Source organism: Pygocentrus nattereri, chromosome 14 (genome assembly GCF_015220715.1).
Source record: "Pygocentrus nattereri isolate fPygNat1 chromosome 14, fPygNat1.pri, whole genome shotgun sequence".
Taxonomy (NCBI): Eukaryota; Metazoa; Chordata; class Actinopteri; order Characiformes; family Serrasalmidae; genus Pygocentrus; species Pygocentrus nattereri.
In genome coordinates, this window is record NC_051224.1 from 5,587,056 (window position 1) to 5,604,304 (window position 17,249).

The 17,249-nt window shown below is 40.4% G+C and overlaps 2 protein-coding genes across 9 annotated transcripts; both read left to right on the forward strand.

Annotated features, from left to right (window-relative positions):
* Nucleotides 1–657: 657 nt before the first annotated feature.
* On the forward strand, nucleotides 658–6,543 carry LOC108432065 (NACHT, LRR and PYD domains-containing protein 1b allele 3-like). Of its 2 annotated transcripts, none has more exons than XM_017705639.2 (4): nucleotides 658–789; nucleotides 5,738–5,766; nucleotides 5,933–6,202; nucleotides 6,416–6,543. In XM_017705639.2, the coding sequence occupies exons 2-4, from the start codon at nucleotides 5,745–5,747 to the stop codon at nucleotides 6,427–6,429; spliced, it is 306 nt and encodes a 101-aa protein (XP_017561128.1). In that variant the 5' UTR covers nucleotides 658–789; nucleotides 5,738–5,744; the 3' UTR covers nucleotides 6,430–6,543. The 2 variants fall into 2 exon arrangements, with proteins under 2 accessions (XP_017561128.1, XP_037400423.1); XM_037544526.1 differs by lacking the exon at nucleotides 658–789 and adding an exon at nucleotides 4,378–4,504.
* LOC108432066 (serine/threonine-protein kinase/endoribonuclease ire-1-like) lies at nucleotides 3,968–16,606 on the forward strand. Of its 7 annotated transcripts, none has more exons than XM_037544520.1 (12): nucleotides 3,968–4,293; nucleotides 7,930–8,140; nucleotides 8,298–8,598; nucleotides 8,938–9,008; nucleotides 9,355–9,383; nucleotides 10,179–10,445; nucleotides 10,546–11,109; nucleotides 11,199–11,368; nucleotides 11,863–12,089; nucleotides 13,248–13,368; nucleotides 15,811–15,905; nucleotides 16,038–16,606. In XM_037544520.1, exons 5-12 carry the CDS (start codon nucleotides 9,371–9,373, stop codon nucleotides 16,135–16,137), a joined length of 1,557 nt encoding a protein of 518 aa, XP_037400417.1. In that variant the 5' UTR covers nucleotides 3,968–4,293; nucleotides 7,930–8,140; nucleotides 8,298–8,598; nucleotides 8,938–9,008; nucleotides 9,355–9,370; the 3' UTR covers nucleotides 16,138–16,606. The 7 variants fall into 7 exon arrangements, with proteins under 7 accessions (XP_037400417.1, XP_037400418.1, XP_037400420.1 ...); XM_037544521.1 differs by having other exon boundaries at nucleotides 8,312–8,598; XM_037544523.1 differs by having other exon boundaries at nucleotides 8,450–8,598.
* Nucleotides 16,607–17,249: the final 643 nt, after the last annotated feature.

Genomic DNA, 17,249 nt, shown 5'->3' on the forward strand with positions numbered 1-17,249 from the left:
TAAAAGATTTTTTCTGTCAGACACCATCTGAACCGCTTATCCTTCTGGGACACAGTGGGGTGCTGGAACCAATCCCAGCAGTCATTGGGCCAGGAGGCAGGATACACCCTGGACAAGTCGCCAGTCCCATCACAGGGCAGATATATAGATGTAGATTATCGAAATATCCTATCTATATATAGAGGTTTTCTTCACGATCATACCTATAAATATGTGCTACAATAGGATGTTTAGATAAGCTGACGAGATGTGATAAGTTACCCCAACAGGGAAACCTGCTTTTGTCCTGACTTCTTTTCAACTGCCCTCAGTGTATTTCCGTGTAAAGGAAGCGCAGTTATTAAACAGGCTGACTTCAATCCAGTGTGCAGCAGCTTTAGCTCACATGTAACACCTCGTAATTCAGATGATCCAGTGATCTCCGAGAAAAAAAAAGATTCATAGAACAAAAAAAAGTGTCAGCTTTGAAGATTTTTATTATCACAGGATGTGAAAGAGGTGAGTTTCAAACTCCGTTCATTTTTCTCACAGAGAAATTCCTTTTAGACCCAGAGTTCCTTCGGGGCCAACTACAAAAGGAGGACAAAACAACAGTGGTCTGTGCTTCCTAATGCGAGCACAACCCCAATCTCCTAATATGGGCATAACCCACACTGCACTACTAAGAATTTTACCCGTCCTCTTTGCACTTCCTTCCATACCTCAGAATCGGTCTTCAATATTTCCTTCCACTCCAGTTTCTGTCCGTGTCTGGATACTGTTCAGCTTAACTGCTCTGAGCCACATAAGGTAAAAAAAAACTTTTCTATTTTTTAAAAAGAGTATTTCTAATGTGCTGTGCTGTTGCTTTGTATTGAGATGTGAGTAGATAAAACTCACTTATACCATCAGCCAGTTATGTTGATTATGTCACTAACATGACTCAAAGATGCATTAAGGTTTAATTGGTTTGGTTTTAATGCGTGGCACTAAACCCTAAACCTAGATTTAGGTCTAATCATCGTTTCATTTAAACATCAGTCACAATTCACTGAGACCAAAGATAAACATTGTTCTGATTGCTCCATTTTTTAAAACCGTGATTAAGGACTAAACTGAGAGTTGGTGATTTAAGTTTAGGACGGCATGTTTGTGGTAGACAGAGCGAAAGGAATGAGGTTCTCACAGAAGATTGAACCCAGCAGAACCTGTATTAACTCTCACTTCCATTGTTTGGTTCGGGTGTTGTCTTCCACAGCTGCCACGTTTGCTGTTCTCCAGCCAGACTGGGCTTTTTTCAAAATACAGTAGAAAAACAACACAGTGTAAAGTCAGAGAGAGACGGAGAGGGAGAGAGAAAGGGAGAGAGAGAGAGGGAGAGGGAGAGAGAGAGGGAGAGAGAGAGTGGGAGAGAGAGAGAGAGAGAGAGAGAGAGCGGGAGAGAGAGAGAGAGAGAGAGAGAGAGAGCTCAAACAAAGGCTGAGTTTGAAGGATGAAATAAAACGAAGGGAAAATGAAATACACCTCCTCTATTAGACTGCAGGGAAGGTGGACTTTAGGACAGGTTTTCTTTGTAGTCCTCTTTTAAGTTTTGGGGTAGTTTCTTTTCTCTGCCCTCTTTTTCTCTCTTTTGTTTTGGGGTAGTTTCTTTTCTCTGCCCTCCTTTTTCTCTCTTTAGTTTTGGGGTAGTTTCTTTTCTCTGCCCTCTTTTTCTCTCTTTAGTTTTGGGGTAGTTTCTTTTCTCTGCCCTCCTTTTTCTCTCTTTAGTTTTGGGGTAGTTTCTTTTATCTGCCCTCTTTTTCTCTCTTTAGTTTTGGGGCAGTTTCTTTTCTCTGCCCTCTTTTTCTCTCTCTTTAGTTTTGGGGTAGTTTCTTTTCTCTGCCCTCTTTTTCTCTCTTTTGTTTTGGGGTAGTTTCTTTTCTCTGCCCTCCTTTTTCTCTCTTTAGTTTTGGGGTAGTTTCTTTTCTCTGCCCTCTTTTTCTCTCTTTAGTTTTGGGGTAGTTTCTTTTCTCTGCCCTCCTTTTTCTCTCTTTAGTTTTGGGGTAGTTTCTTTTCTCTGCCCTCTTTTTCTCTCTTTAGTTTTGGGGCAGTTTCTTTTCTCTGCCCTCTTTTTCTCTCTCTTTAGTTTTGGGGCAGTTTCTTTTCTCTGCCCTCTTTTTCTCTCTCTTTGGTTTTGGGGCAGTTTCTTTTCTCTGCCCTCTTTTTCTCTCTCTTTAGTTTTGGGGCAGTTTCTTTTCTCTGCCCTCTTTCTCTCTCTTTAGTTTTGGGGCAGTTTCTTTTCTCTGCCCTCTTTTTCTCTCTCTTTAGTTTTGGGGTAGTTTCTTTTCTCTGCCCTCTTTTTCTCTCTCTTTAGTTTTGGGGTAGTTTCTTTTCTCTGCCCTCCTTTTTTCTCTCTTTAGTTTTGGGGTAGTTTCTTTTCTCTGCGCTCCTTTTTTCTGTCTTTAGTTTTGGGGCAGTTTCTTTTCTTTGCCCTCTTTTTCTCTCTTTAGTTTTGGGGTAGTTTCTTTTCTCTGCCCTCCTTTTTTCTCTCTTTAGTTTTGGGGCAGTTTTTTTTCTCTGCCCTCCTTTTTTCTCTCTTTAGTTTTGGGGCAGTTTCTTTTCTCTGCCCTCCTTTTTTCTGGCTTTAGTTTTGGGGCAGTTTCTTTTCTCTGCCCTCTTTTTCTCTCTTTAGTTTTGGGGCAGTTTCTTTTCTCTGCCCTCTTTTTCTCTCTTTAGTTTTGGGGTAGTTTCTTTTCTCTGCCCTCCTTTCTCTCTCTTTAGTTTTGGGGCAGTTTCTTTTCTCTGCCCTCTTCTTCTCTCTTTAGTTTTGGGGTAGTTTCTTTTCTCTGCCCTCTTCTTCTCTCTTTAGTTTTGGGGCAGTTTCTTTTCTTTGCCCTCTTTTTCTCTCTTTAGTTTTGGGGTAGTTTCTTTTCTCTGTGCTCCTTTTTTCTCTCTTTAGTTTTGGGGTAGTTTCTTTTCTCTGCCCTCCTTTTTTCTCTCTTTAGTTTTGGGGCAGTTTTTTTTCTCTGCCCTCCTTTTTTCTCTCTTTAGTTTTGGGGCAGTTTCTTTTCTCTGCCCTCCTTTTTTCTCTCTTTAGTTTTGGGGCAGTTTCTTTTCTCTGCCCTCTTCTTCTCTCTTTAGTTTTGGGGTAGTTTCTTTTCTCTGCCCTCTTCTTCTCTCTTTAGTTTTGGGGTAGTTTCTTTTATGTGTAGTTTTCTGTTTATGCAATAGTTCCACCCATTTCCTGAGGAATGTGCTGTTTCAGTGGGAAGGGAAACAGTGGGTGGGAGTCTATCCATCATTTTTTGCATCAACCAATTAAATAACTACACTTGGCCGGCATTCAATCGCATCAGCCAACCCCACATTACGAGCAGTCTGTCGTTTTTTTGCATTAGCCAGTCGAGATGCTGTCAGGTTAGTTAAACACCCAATGCTGTGAGAAGGGGAAATCTAAAATTATCACAAGCACAAAATCCTGACGCTAAACAGTTTCCATCAGGAACCGAGTGGCTATGAAATAACTTTCTGCGAACAAGCAAAGTTCCGGTTTAACATTTATTTGGAACTTAGTAACAAGTTTAATAAAAACTGGCTTTAAACTCAGATTCACACATGAGTTTTCCTTTACTGTACTCGATACACACTAATCAGGCCTAAAATTCTGACCACCTCCCTGTTTCTACACTCATTGTCCATCTTATCAGCTCCACTTACTGTATAGCTGCACTTCAGTCCATCTGCTTCTCTGAGACTTTGTTAGCCCCCTTTTATGCTGTTCCTCAGTGGTCAGGACCCCCATGGACCCTCACAGAGCAGGTACTATTTGGGTTGTGGGTCATTCTCAGCACTGCAGTAACACTGATATGGTGGTGGTGGTGGTGTGTTAGTGTGTGTTGTACTGGTCTGAGTGGATCAGACACAGCAGTGCTGCTGGAGATTTTAGACACCTCATTGTCACTGCTGGACTGAGAATAGTCCAACCACCAAAAATATCCAGCCAACAGCGTCCTGTGGCCACTGATGAAGGACTAGAGGATGACCAACACAAGCTGCAGCAGCAGATGAGCTGTCGTCTCTGACGTTACATCTACAAGGTGGAGCGACAAGATAGCAGTGTCTATTAGAGTGGACAGTGAGTGGACACAGTGGTTAAAAACAAGATATTTGACCTTGAATTGCAGTGGAGTTAAAGTAAATCGCCGCCCGAAATAGAAACATTTCAGTTGAAACAACAGGCGACTTCAAAGCTTTAAACTATCTTCCCGCTTCTGCGTGTCTGAGCAGTCACGGGTTTTCCTTCAAACCGTTGGCTAATTCATAAATGAGACGGAGGTAATTCACACTTGTGATTGGCCAATGCAATTTGAGTGCCAGATCTGTTCTATGATTGGCTGATGCGAGAAATGATTGACAGCGTCTCCGCCCATTCGTTACGCTCACTGGTTCTCCGGGCTGCGGCCACACGTTCTTGGTTTCAGCCGTTGTGGACAGTCAGGCTGCAGTTCCCGGATAGTATTGGACACTAACTCCTCTCTGCTTCGAGGTAAAAGTGATGATTTTATGAGCTGTGGGGTTTTGTGTTTTGGGGCGACGCTGGGTTGAATTTGATCGGTCGTAGACGCCTGTTTATGCTGTAAAATGGATCAATTTATTCTGGCACTAAACCTCTATTTTAGAGTCTAATCATGGTTGAACTTCAGTCTTTTTGCTCCAGTATTTTAAAGCTCGATTAAGAGTTAAATTAAGAGCTGAGGAGGAGTTTAAACCGTGGCGGAGAGATGGAGCTGAAGACCGAGCCGAGCTGAATCTCTGAGACTTCACTTTCATTTCTTTTTGGACTCTTGGACTCTTGGACTCTGTTCCAGTCCAGTCCGCGGATCCACTGGACGGTGATGAAGCTCTGCTTTAGTTTTGGGGTAGTTTCTTTTCTCTGCCCTCTTTTTCTCTCTCTTTAGTTTTGGGGTAGTTTCTTTTCTCTGCCCTCTTTCTCTCTCTCTTTAGTTTTGGGGCAGTTTCTTTTCTCTGCCCTCTTTCTCTCTCTTTAGTTTTGGGGCAGTTTCTTTTCTCTGCCCTCTTTCTCTCTCTCTTTAGTTTTGGGGCAGTTTCTTTTCTCTGCCCTTTTTCTCTCTCTTTAGTTTTGGGGCAGTTTCTTTTCTCTGCCCTCTTTCTCTCTCTTTAGTTTTGGGGCAGTTTCTTTTCTCTGCCCTCTTTTTCTCTCTTTAGTTTTGGGGTTGTTTCTTTTCTCTGCCCTCCTTTTTTCTCTCTTTAGTTTTGGGGCAGTTTCTTTTCTCTGCCCTCTTTTTCTCTCTCTTTAGTTTTGGGGCAGTTTCTTTTCTCTGCCCTCTTTTTCTCTCTCTTTAGTTTTGGGGCAGTTTCTTTTCTCTGCCCTCTTTTTCTCTCTTTAGTTTTGGGGCAGTTTCTTTTCTCTGCCCTCTTTTTCTCTCTTTAGTTTTGGGGTTGTTTCTTTTCTCTGCCCTCCTTTTTTCTCTCTTTAGTTTTGGGGCAGTTTCTTTTCTCTGCCCTCTTTTTCTCTCTCTTTAGTTTTGGGGCAGTTTCTTTTCTCTGCCCTCTTTTTCTCTCTCTTTAGTTTTGGGGCAGTTTCTTTTCTCTGCCCTCTTTTTCTCTCTCTTTAGTTTTGGGGCAGTTTCTTTTCTCTGCCCTCCTTTCTCTCTCTTTAGTTTTGGGGCAGTTTCTTTTCTCTGCCCTCTTTTTCTCTCTCTGCAGGCCGGACCCTTACAATTACACACTCTCTGAGTCTGTTTATCTTTTTTCACAGAAGCTGAATGCAGAACATGGAAATTGATGGTAAGTTATTTAATAAGTTGCTGTCTACAGTCTAAAGTTTTTGCCCCAAAAAATGTTTTGAATGCAATTAACAACGAGCCAATAATGAATGTTTAATAAAGTCAGCATTTCATGACTGAGCCTGTATATCAAACTGTAATCTTATCATTTGTTTCTGATATTTTAGGTATCGCCCCCTCAGTTGATCAGTTTGTGGACAGTATAAGAGATCAGCTTATCCAGCGTGTGTCTTTAGTAATGCCATTGGCTGATGTGCTGAAGTCAAAGGAAATGTTACAAAAGGAGGCATATGCAATTATTAAAGCAGAAAAGACCCCTCAGGACAAAATGAGAGCACTGTATGATGCCTTGGACACCGAAGGACGTGCAGCAAAAGCTGCTTTTTACGAAGCGCTGAAGGACCAGAATCCACATCTCGTTAAGGAACTGGTGAATGGTAAGATAATGAGGAATTGGGGTCAGGACTCAGCCTGCTACAGAAAACAAATGTTAAAATGATAATAATGTCAGTCCACAACTGCAAAAATCTCAGTTACTGTGTAGCAAAGCCATCTAACATTACGTCATGGAATGCCTGGTTAAAGAATGATGTGTGTAGTACAAAGTGTCGGTGATGCTGCCGTATAACTTCTGAATTGTTCGATTTCAGGAATGCTGAGGTAACTGCGGTGACACTGCAGTGCGTGAAGGAGAAAACCAGCAACGAGACACACAAACAGCTGCAGAGAGGCAATATTTCTATTTTTGTGTTAAAATAAATGCACGTCAAGAAACCAACATGTTTGAGCTTCTTTCTTGTGCGCTTTTGCCATAACTGATGTACAGTCTTTGAAAGACGCTTCCTCCAGGGCTCTTTACTATAGTAAACGGTTCTATTAATAACCCTGAACACTTCAAGAACTCTTTGCATGATTAAAAGTGTCCTTTTCATTATGAAAGGTCCTTCAGATTGATGGAGAATGTGTTGTGCGTGGTTCTATGTAGCACCTTATGTGAAGGGTTGAAGTTTTTCCAGGTGAAAAGAACGTATTTGTGCCTTTTCCTAACCGAATGTTTTAAATCAGAGCGATGCCGTGAAAAGCCTGGAGACGAGACGAGGTGTGTGGAGTCAACACAACTTAATAAAGAAAATATCATTTCAGTAGATTATGGTTCAGTTATGACTAAGATGGTACTAAGACGTACCCTCGAGGGGCAACAAGAGTGACAGTTTAGCAGCTTTATTTCTGAGAGTACATGAAGCAGAGAGCCATGATGAATCATTTCTGGGAAAGTAGTTTTGGTGAGGGGGAGGAATGACTCATTCCCCAATTTATAGAGACAGGAACTGAATTCCTTTCAGCTCCTCTGACTTAAACAGACATGCGAGATCTTCCTTTACGTAACCTTTGGCAATAGTTCCACCCATTTCCTGAGAAATCTGTCGTTTTTTTGCATTAGCCAGTCGAGATGCTGTCAGGTTAGTTAAACACCCAATGCTGTGAGAAGGGGAAACCTAAAATTATCACAAGCACAAAACCCTGACGCCAAACAGTTTCCATCAGGAACCGAGTGGCTATGAAATAACTTTCTGCGAACAAGCAAAGTTCCGGTTTAACATTTATTTGGAACTTAGTAACAAGTTTAATAAAAACTGGCTTTAAACTCAGATTCACAAATGAGTTTCTACACTCATTGTCCATCTTATCAGCTCCACTTACTGTATAGCTGCACTTTAGTCCATCTGTTTCTCTGAGACTTTGTTAGCCCCCTTTTATGCTGTTCTTCAGTGGTCAGGACCCCCATGGACCCTCACAGAGCAGGTACTATTTGGGTGGTGGGTCATTCTCAGCACTGCAGTAACACTGATATGGGTGGTGGTGGTGTGTTAGTGTATGTTGTACTGGTCCTGTGGCCACTGATGAAGGACTAGAGGATGACCAACACAAGCTGCAGCAGCAGATGAGCTGTCGTCTCTGACGTTACATCTACAAGGTAGAGCGACAAGATAGCAGTGTCTATTAGAGTGGACAGTGAGTGGACACAGTGGTTAAAAACAAGATATTTGACCTTGAATTGCAGTGGAGTTAAAGTAAATCGCCGCCCGAAATAGAAACATTTCAGTTGAAACAACAGGCGACTTCAAAGCTTTAAGCGGGAAGACGGAGGTAAAATGAGACGGAGGTAATTCACACTTGTGATTGGCCAATGCAATTTGAGTGCCAGATCTGTTCTATGATTGGCTGATGCGAGAAATGATTGACAGCGTCTCCGACCATTCGTTACGCTCACTGGTTCTCCGGGCTGCGGCCACACGTTCTTGGTTTCAGCCGTTGTGGACAGTCAGGCTGCAGTTCCCGGATAGTATTGGACACTAACTCCTCTCTGCTTCGAGGTAAAAGTGATGATTTTATGAGCTGTGGGGTTTTATGTTTTGGGGCGACGCTGGGTTGAATTTGATCGGTCGTAGACGCCTGTTTATGCTGTAAAATGGATCAATTTATTCTGGCACTAAACCTCTATTTTAGAGTCTAATCATGGTTGAACTTCAGTCTTTTTGCTCCAGTATTTTAAAGCTCGATTAAGAGTTAAATTAAGAGCTGAGGAGGAGTTTAAACCGTGGCGGAGAGATGGAGCTGAAGACCGAGCCGAGCTGAATCTCTGAGACTTCACTTTCATTTCTTTTTCCCGGACTCTGTTCCAGTCCAGTCCGCGGATCCACTGGACGGTGATGAAGCTCTGCTGCGCTCCGCTTGCCTGCTCAGACATCTGGTAGTTGAGCTCGTTATTTTGTAAAAGGAGAATAAAACGACGAACTGTTGGCGAAAGTGACCCCAGTAGCTGATTTTATAGGTAAGCTGCTTTAGTGCTTCCCTGTTGAGTCCATAAGAGGGCAAATGCGACCACCGTGTGGACATCAGCTCGAGTTGGTTTGCTGAACCGACTCTTTCAAACGATCTGATTCAATAGATTCAGGTTCCTTCTGCCGCTGTGACTGGTTAAAGTGTAATTCCGCTGATTTTACAGAATACCTGCTTAATTCAGTGGTTGACAGAGTGATTCAGGGCTTTCAGTGTGAAATGGTCCACTCTAGAGAAACAGAGAAATTAAACTGTCAGAATTATTTACAGTGGTAGTGATAGGAACCAGACGTCCAGAGAGTTTAATGCCTCTGTACTCACTGTCTTACAGAAAGCTACTACACCAAATATTCACGAGCTTGTTGCCTCGTACCCGAGACACTGTTTTATGATCGTTTTAAGGTGAGGTTTTTAAAATGCATTAATGGAATGAAGGTACTCTGATGATTGCTTTTTCTTTTTTCTTCAGATTTAGCACTTCTTCCACTTCAAGCTTTCCGCAGTTTCACTGATCATTTTGTACAGTAAATAAAATGGCTATTTTTCATAACATCTTGACCTGATTCCTGTCAGCACCACTGTAAAGATAATCTCCATTTCATTCTGCTTACATCTGAACAGACTGAATAGAATTATGAAGTAAAAAGTGAAAATCTGTGCAGCCTGTAGCATTTCACAAGCAGATTTATGTTATGAAAAATCTTTTAAATTGCATGCTGTCTGAGTTTGTTTCTCTTTTTTTTTGCAGAAACTGAACACAAAAGATGGATATTGATTGTAAGTAAACTATTCATAAGTAGATTACGCACAACCTTAGACTAACTAGACTGACACACTGTGTGTTTACATGCACTTAATATCTGATAACTGCAGAAAATCAGATTTTGTCGGTAGTCTGATCGACATGTTTACATGCACTTGAGTAAGCAGATAATGGGGAAACTCCATGAGACAGACAGAGATCAGATTTCTGCTTTGCAACCAGCCAATAAACTCACAGATGTAAACGTGACCAACATAATGTAAAACTCAAACTTCATGCCGCATCCATCCATCCATCCATCCATCCATCCATCCATCCATCCATTTTCTAAGCCAGTGGTCATCGGGCGGAAGGCAAGATACACCCTGGACAGGTCGCCAGTCCATTGACAGACAGACACAGACAGTGACTCACACACTCACACCCAGGGGCAATGTGGGGTGTCCAATTGGCCTGACTGCATGTCTGTGGACTGTGGGAGGAAACCGGTGTTGAGCCTAGAACGCGGAGTCTGCTGTTTACATGATTATTGGGATAATCGGACAGGTGCAGAAATCCGACTCGGTTTTTTAAGTGCATGTAAATGCGGTGTCTGTTTGGAATGTAATCAACAAAGAGACAAAGAATGGAAATATTTAATGGCTAATGATAAATTGTCTAATAAACAATAACCAATTGTTCAATTGATGTATATAGAATGAAATACTAATTACTGGTTAACTGTCTTGTGGTGAGCCTCTATATTAAACTCTTCTAATCTTCTAAACTCTTATAAACTGTGACTGATCTTTATGATATCATCTCCTCAGGTTCTCTTGTGGACCGTGAAAGAGCGGAGCTTATCCAGCGTGTTTCTTTAGTAATGCCGGTGGCTGATGTGCTGAAGTCAAAGGGAATGTTAAGTAATGAGGCATTTTCGGAGATTGCTGCAGAAAAGACCCCCCAGGCACAGATGAGAGCGCTTTACAGGCATTTGGATTGTGGAGGACATGCAGCAAAAACTACTTTTTACCATGCACTGAAGGACCAGAATCGTTTCCTTATTGAAGACTTGGAGAGAACATTCAAAAATGGAGGTTAGATTTAGTAGGTTAGATTTAGTATAACAATAATTCGATTATGTGGTGCTGTCCTTACACTTCTGATTCTAATTTTTATCTCCAACATTACTTACAGAGACATCACATAACAGACAGGAACCTAGCGAAATAAGTGTGGAGGTGGAGGAACCCCAGAACCTTGAAACAATATGGCATAAATCCAGCGAGAAATGGCAGAGAGATTTAACGGATCTCCTTAAGGATTCTGATCGGCAGAGCGTCGGAAATGGGAAACTCTTCCTGTGCACAAAGACCAACAAATACAAAATAGGAGCAGGAGCTGATGGTACCATAGTTTACCTTGGAATAAAAGCAGATGGTACTGAGGTAGCCATCAAACGAATGGTCAAGGCCAACAATGAACAACTGAAAAATGAGATATCACATCTCCGTCTCCTTGAGAGCAAATACATAGTCAGATATGTGGATTTTGTTGAAGGTGAAGATTTTAATTACCTTGCTCTCCAGCTTTGTGAATACGATTTGGAAAAATACAGGAAAGAAAAACTTCATGAAAAAGGAGAAGAGGACAAAATGAAGGTTTTAAAGAAATTGGCAAGGGAAGTGCTTCTTGGGTTACAGGTTGTCCACGACGCTGGTATGATTCACCGAGATATAAAACCCAATAATGTTCTGATAGGTATTACTTATATTTTCTTTATTTTCACATGCCTGAGATAGTATTACAGACCGTATGTAAACCTAATTAACCTTCAAACTGTTCGACAGATGTGGAAGGTAAAGCGAGGCTGGCTGACTTTGGCATAAGCCGCATACTAGACGGAGGTGAAAGCACCAGGTGCACCTCAAGAGTGGGTACTGAAGGCTGGGAGGCAGCAGAGATACTGGAGAATGAGGAAGAAAAAAAATGCGCCTATAACAAGAAAACTGACATACAGGTTTGCACCTGTCATTACATTACAGCTTTATGTAATCTAAACACATATTAAACTGCAAGACAACACATTCAGTTCCCCACTCTCATAACTTTGTTACTGGCATGTTAATTTCATAGTAGTTACTAGGGCTGCGTTATGGTGATAAATTAAGTCACAATAAGGTTAATGAGTGTATCATGGACATCGTCAGCAGCTTAATTTGAAAGATAGCATAATTAATTTCAAAGAGAGCATAATTAATGCTTGTTTAAGTAGATTTATTGGAGCAGAGTTACTGGAGAGAGAAATGTTTACCATTAAAATGATGGTATTTCTTGTAGAAATGCAATCTGATCATTTAAGCTGACGTAAAAAAACAGGATATAACTTTTTATTCAAATACAAATATACACCCACATTGAAGCATGAAGAGCTTGTTGAATGAAATGGGAATACAGCTTCATTCCATTCTTTGTTCAGTAACAGTGATAGGTGATGCCTGTTTGTGTTTGCAGGTGGCTGGAATGTTACTGCATTACATTCTCTCGGATGGGTTTCATCCCTTTGGCAAACATATTTTTCGAATGGCAAATATTGCAAATGGGAAATACTCACTTCATGAGAAGATTGAAAAGGATGTGGAAGCCAAAGACCTGATTGAGGGGATGCTTCCAAAAGATCCAGAAAAGAGACTGAAGATTGAAGAGGCCGTAGATCATCCTTATTTCTGGGATGATCACAGGTGGGAGCAAAGGAAAAGCTTTCAAATGACTTTCAATGCATCCTGGGCTGCTGGACTGTCAGCCCGACTCTGTGCTCTGCTTTCAATCCTGATCTTCAGTTTCCTCTGCAAGACTCTCTCTGTCTCTGATATTTGACTTTCATACTCTCCTTTCTGCTTTTCTGTCTGGGAGCAGAGGCTTGAATCAGCCGAAGGTGAGATTTTCCTCAATGCATATGTTAGACCTCAGGACGCATAATCACCTCATCATTCCCCTCTATAGAGATCAGCTGCTACTACATTTGTCATTGCTTCTATTTATATTTCATTTTTACAAACCCTCTTCCAAGAAAGTTGGGACAGGGACAACTGGGAAGTTTGTGGTATGATCCAAAACACCTGTTTCCACATTTCACAGGTAAACAGATGAAGAGGTAACAGGTGATTGAGTACAAAAGGAGCTTTCACAAAAAGCTCAGTCAGAACTTTGCAAAAAAACTGTATGAGTGAAAATTCCGACAGTTCCAAAAACATTTCTCAAAAAATAATTGCAACATCTACCGTCCATAAAATTGTTAAAAGATTCAGGGAATTCGAAGATATTTAGGTGCATAAACCACAAGGACATGACCTTCAGTCCCTCAGATGGCACTGCATTAAAAACTGACATGCTTCTATAATGAGTATGACCACATGAGCTCAAGTATACTTCAGAAAACACTTGTCAGTAAACATGTCCAGAAACATAAATGGAAAGTGGAAGCCATTTATTAACATCGTCAGAAACGCTGCCAACTTCTCTGGGCTAAAGCTCATTTGAGATAGACTGCATAGTGGAAGTTGCTGTGGTCTGATAAGATTTTCTTTCAGGTTGAACCATTAAATAACAATTTTCAGTTGAGCAGGTCAGAAAGAACTTGCAAGTCATTATTATCTGTTTTTATTTACATCTTTGGAATTGGGTTTGTACTTTTATCTCCTTTTTTGAGTTAGCAGGTGTGAATGCATGTTTAGAGAAATATCTACAAGTGTTTCTTCACGCACTTGCATGTATTAAAGGAGCATTCTGCATAATGTCCCGATGATATGTACATCAGTGGTTGTAGACATATCGTAGTGAAAATCATAGAGTGGTTATAGCATTGCATAAAGTGATAACTTACAGTTGTTTTCCCTTAGGAGAAATGCATTTTTGAGGGACGTTGGAGATGTGGAAGCTGTTCAGAGATTCAGAAATGTAGATAAAAGCATCGCGGAGGTTGTGGCTACATATACTACCTTTTCTGGATGGAAATCTAAGGTGAGTTAAGAATCTCCATTTAAAATATTAAGAAATTACATGTATGATGTGTATGCAAAGCTGATATCCAAGTGGACCTTTTGTTTTGTGTTATTTTCCTGATATGCCTTTCAGATAAGATTAATAACATTCATTTCAAATGAAACTATACATTAGGCTGCGTGATGAATTGAATTTCTATCATCATTGTGATATTAGATTCTATGATAAACACATCATTAAAGGCTGTGATAGCAAAACAGGTCAAATGACACACACACACTGCTAGAGTGATGCAGTTTCCTCAGCAGGAGTGTAGTTAGAACACATGGAATGAGGCTTAATAGCCAGTTATAAAACATGTACATGCAAATGCTCTATCCTGAACTGCTAGCGTGTAAACATACTTTAAACTCGATGAGTATTCTCACATCCAGAGTTATATATAAAATAGATGGAACATTAATGGCTGCTGTAACAACAAATCTGCATCACCATAAAGAGCTTTCTTAGGAATTAAATATACATTTAGTTTTGTAGGCTTATATAGAAATAGCTTTTTAAGACTGTGAGCTGGTTTTCTACTGGCCTGACAATGCAGTTGTGATATAAGTAGCTTAGTTTAGTCGTTTGTATTTCTTTTTTTTTTCCACTTTGTGCAATAGTGAAATTTGCTTTTGTAATTTTGCATTGTTTGCTATTTGCTTTAATTACAGAGTGAAAAAATTGCCTATACTTGTAGCATCTGCAGTCAGAAGCACTGTTGTACTGATAGAATCAACATTGTGTTTACATCTATATCATGCTGCTGTACTGTTAGCAGTAGCATAATAACTTGAATAATCCAGTATTTACTTGTTATATTTGGGAGTTTAGTTTTTTATTAAACCTTTGGACTCCAACAGAATTATATAGCACACTTCTAAATTCCTGACAATTTACAGAGTTAGTGGCTAGTTCTATTTAGTGGACTTAATAATAAACAAGTCAAAATCTTGTCATACCCAGGCAACATTAGCTAAAAGCTGAGAACAGCCACACGTTCCCCCATGATTTTGTGGTGAGGCCTCTTCTTTGGAAAGACTGAAGCAAGATAAGCTATTTAATATGTCAAATCTCAACGTAACATATTTAGAGATGAACAAGTTTCTGTTCACCTATTTCACTTGCGATGGATTTGTATTTGGATCAGTAAGTTAGCAATTGAATATGACCTTTCAGTAAGTCAGCTAAACTGACTTAAAGCACTTCACTAGATAAATATTTTAAAAGATTTATATCTTGAAGTTGCTTCTGTTCTTGATGGTTAATTGTGAAATGTAAATTGTTTTTAAGAATGATATTAAGAGCAGTTTGAGTAGTTGTTCTGCAAGTATTCAAAGCCTATGAAATGCTATTTGGGCCACTCCTATCTCTGAGTGAGCTGGCAAAGAATACTCAGTTTCCCTAACTAGCTGACTGTCCTCATGAGATCTGTCTTGAGTCAAGCTGTCCCATGTTTTCATATCACTAGAGAAACACTACGAGTTGCGGTTTATAGGCAGAGGCTTATTTTACTAAGAGGTGAGACTGCATCCATGTCCCTCATGGCCACAAGGTGAATAGTTAGATCCCATTGTTTTGAAGTGAGTAAAATTAAGAACCACTTATTTTCTGCAATTACAAAAACCTTTTTTGTGCTTTATTGAAAGATACTATGATTTTATGTGTGTACAGCTGACCAAAGCTGTGTTTGCTAGTCATGTACTGGCTAGCGTTTTTGAGTTTTGCTCAAAATGAACTAAAAATGTTGGTAATGAAATGATCACAACCAACCTGATAAAGTTTTGGTAGTATTATAATTGTTATGGAAATGAAAATAGAATTTTCTGTCATTCATCTTAATAAACATAATTAAGACATGGGGTCATTAAAAAAAAAGTCCAAAAAAGTTCAAGTTCAACATTAATTCATTCATTATTACTATCATCTTCTCAAACTGCTTGAACCAACCAGGGTTGTGGTAGCAATAGTGAAAGAAGAAATTACCAGAAGAACCAGTCCCTGTCAACTTCCTCCAGCTCATTCTAGGGGATCCCGAGCCCCTCGAACTTGGAGATTACAATCCCTCCAGTGGGTCCCAGTCAACCGTGCCTAACAAACCTCCTATGAGAGGAGGCCAGGGGGCATCCTGATCAGATACCTGAACCACCTCAACAGGCTTCTCTCAAAGTGGAGGAGTAGCAGTTCTACTTTGAGCTTGTGGATAACTGAGATCCTCACCCTATCAATTAAAGTGTAGCCCACCACCCTGCCAACTACTTCAGTAGAATGATCCATATATGAAAAACTGAAGGAAAAATGTACATAAGTGTGGTGATGTTTCATGTCACATTACATCTCTGATGGGCATCTTTTGGGACAGATACAAACGTATGTTGAAGTTCAGTACATGTACTGTAACAATGTAATACTCGTTTACAGATTTCTGAAGTTCCCCAGATAAAACCTCCTGACAAAAACCTTCCAGATGATTTACTTGGCCTGCTACGTCATCTGCGTAACTTACTGGTGCACAAGTAAGTCTAACATCTTCGGAATGACTGTCTTTTCTTTTCTTTAAATGAATCATTAATACAATTATTATTGTTAATAAACAATTGATTGATAACTGTAACAATGTAACATGTTTCTGTTACTTTATTCCACAGCAAAAAAGCTTTTGACGACAACAACATGTTTAAAGATCTGTTCCCGGACTTCTTCATCAGTGCACACAAGCTGGCGAAGACGATGGGTTGGATTGCTTGAGGGCCCCTCATGAGAAGATGCACTGATGAAATGCAATTATAATTCTGCAGCTTCTGTTTTATATTCCAGATTTTTTTATATTTTAGCATATATGGCAACTATTGCATATGTCCCATAATCAGGGAGCTTCACATTCAAATCATTTTACAGTTACATAACTGTAAATGGATTATTCATTGAGTGGTACAGTATAGAAAGCAGGGTTCAAAGGGACAAAGAAACCTCACGATAAGTTAAGCAGACGCCACTGTACTCAGCGTCCTAGATACTGAGGGCCCAATCCCATTTCTTATTTTTTCCCCTACCCCTTGTAGTGGATGAAATCTTCCCCGTATGAAATGAGACAACCTTTCAAGAACCGGATACGAAGGAGACTGAAAAGCATCGGCGCTCGCGATTCAATCACAACTTCAGTTTTACACACTAATCAATCAAACGAGTCACTGAATAAAAAAAAGAGCACAAACAAAAAAACTACATCACTTCATTAACAGCTGCTAGCGCTGGTCTGTAGGCGACCCTGCCGGCCTGCAGTGACAGCAGAGGAGGGGAAAGTTCAGCTCCTCACTGCTTAAATACATTTAGGGCATCATACGCCTTCAAAGAGGGGGGCAATTATTTATTATCACCATCAAGAATTTTTATGTGATATGAAGCTGAACTTAACTTTTTAATTGCCAGCTTCATGATCCATTTCCCGTTCCATCTCAAATGGTGCATCAACCTCGGGTACCAGAACGTAACTTCTGCACCATTTAAGGTGGAACGATACATTTCGCCGAGACATCAGAGTATTACTAGTGATTTTTATGCGTGTTATGAAGGAAATGACCATAAAACACTATTACAGTGGTTCTTACAATACAACGGCTTTTTAACAGAGAGATACTGACGTTTATGTGTCTCTTTGGTTGCTTGTGCAGCCATCATGCTGATGATTCGCAGGGCATTCTGGGAATTTTCTCGTAATTATTCCGTTTGAAGGGCCAAATAGCCCTAACACTTCACCTTACCCCTCTATCTCAACAACAATCGGGACAACCCCACCCCTAGACGTGAGCGCGCAGAACGGAGGGGTAGGGCTAAGTGTTAGGGGCAAGGGGTGAAATGGG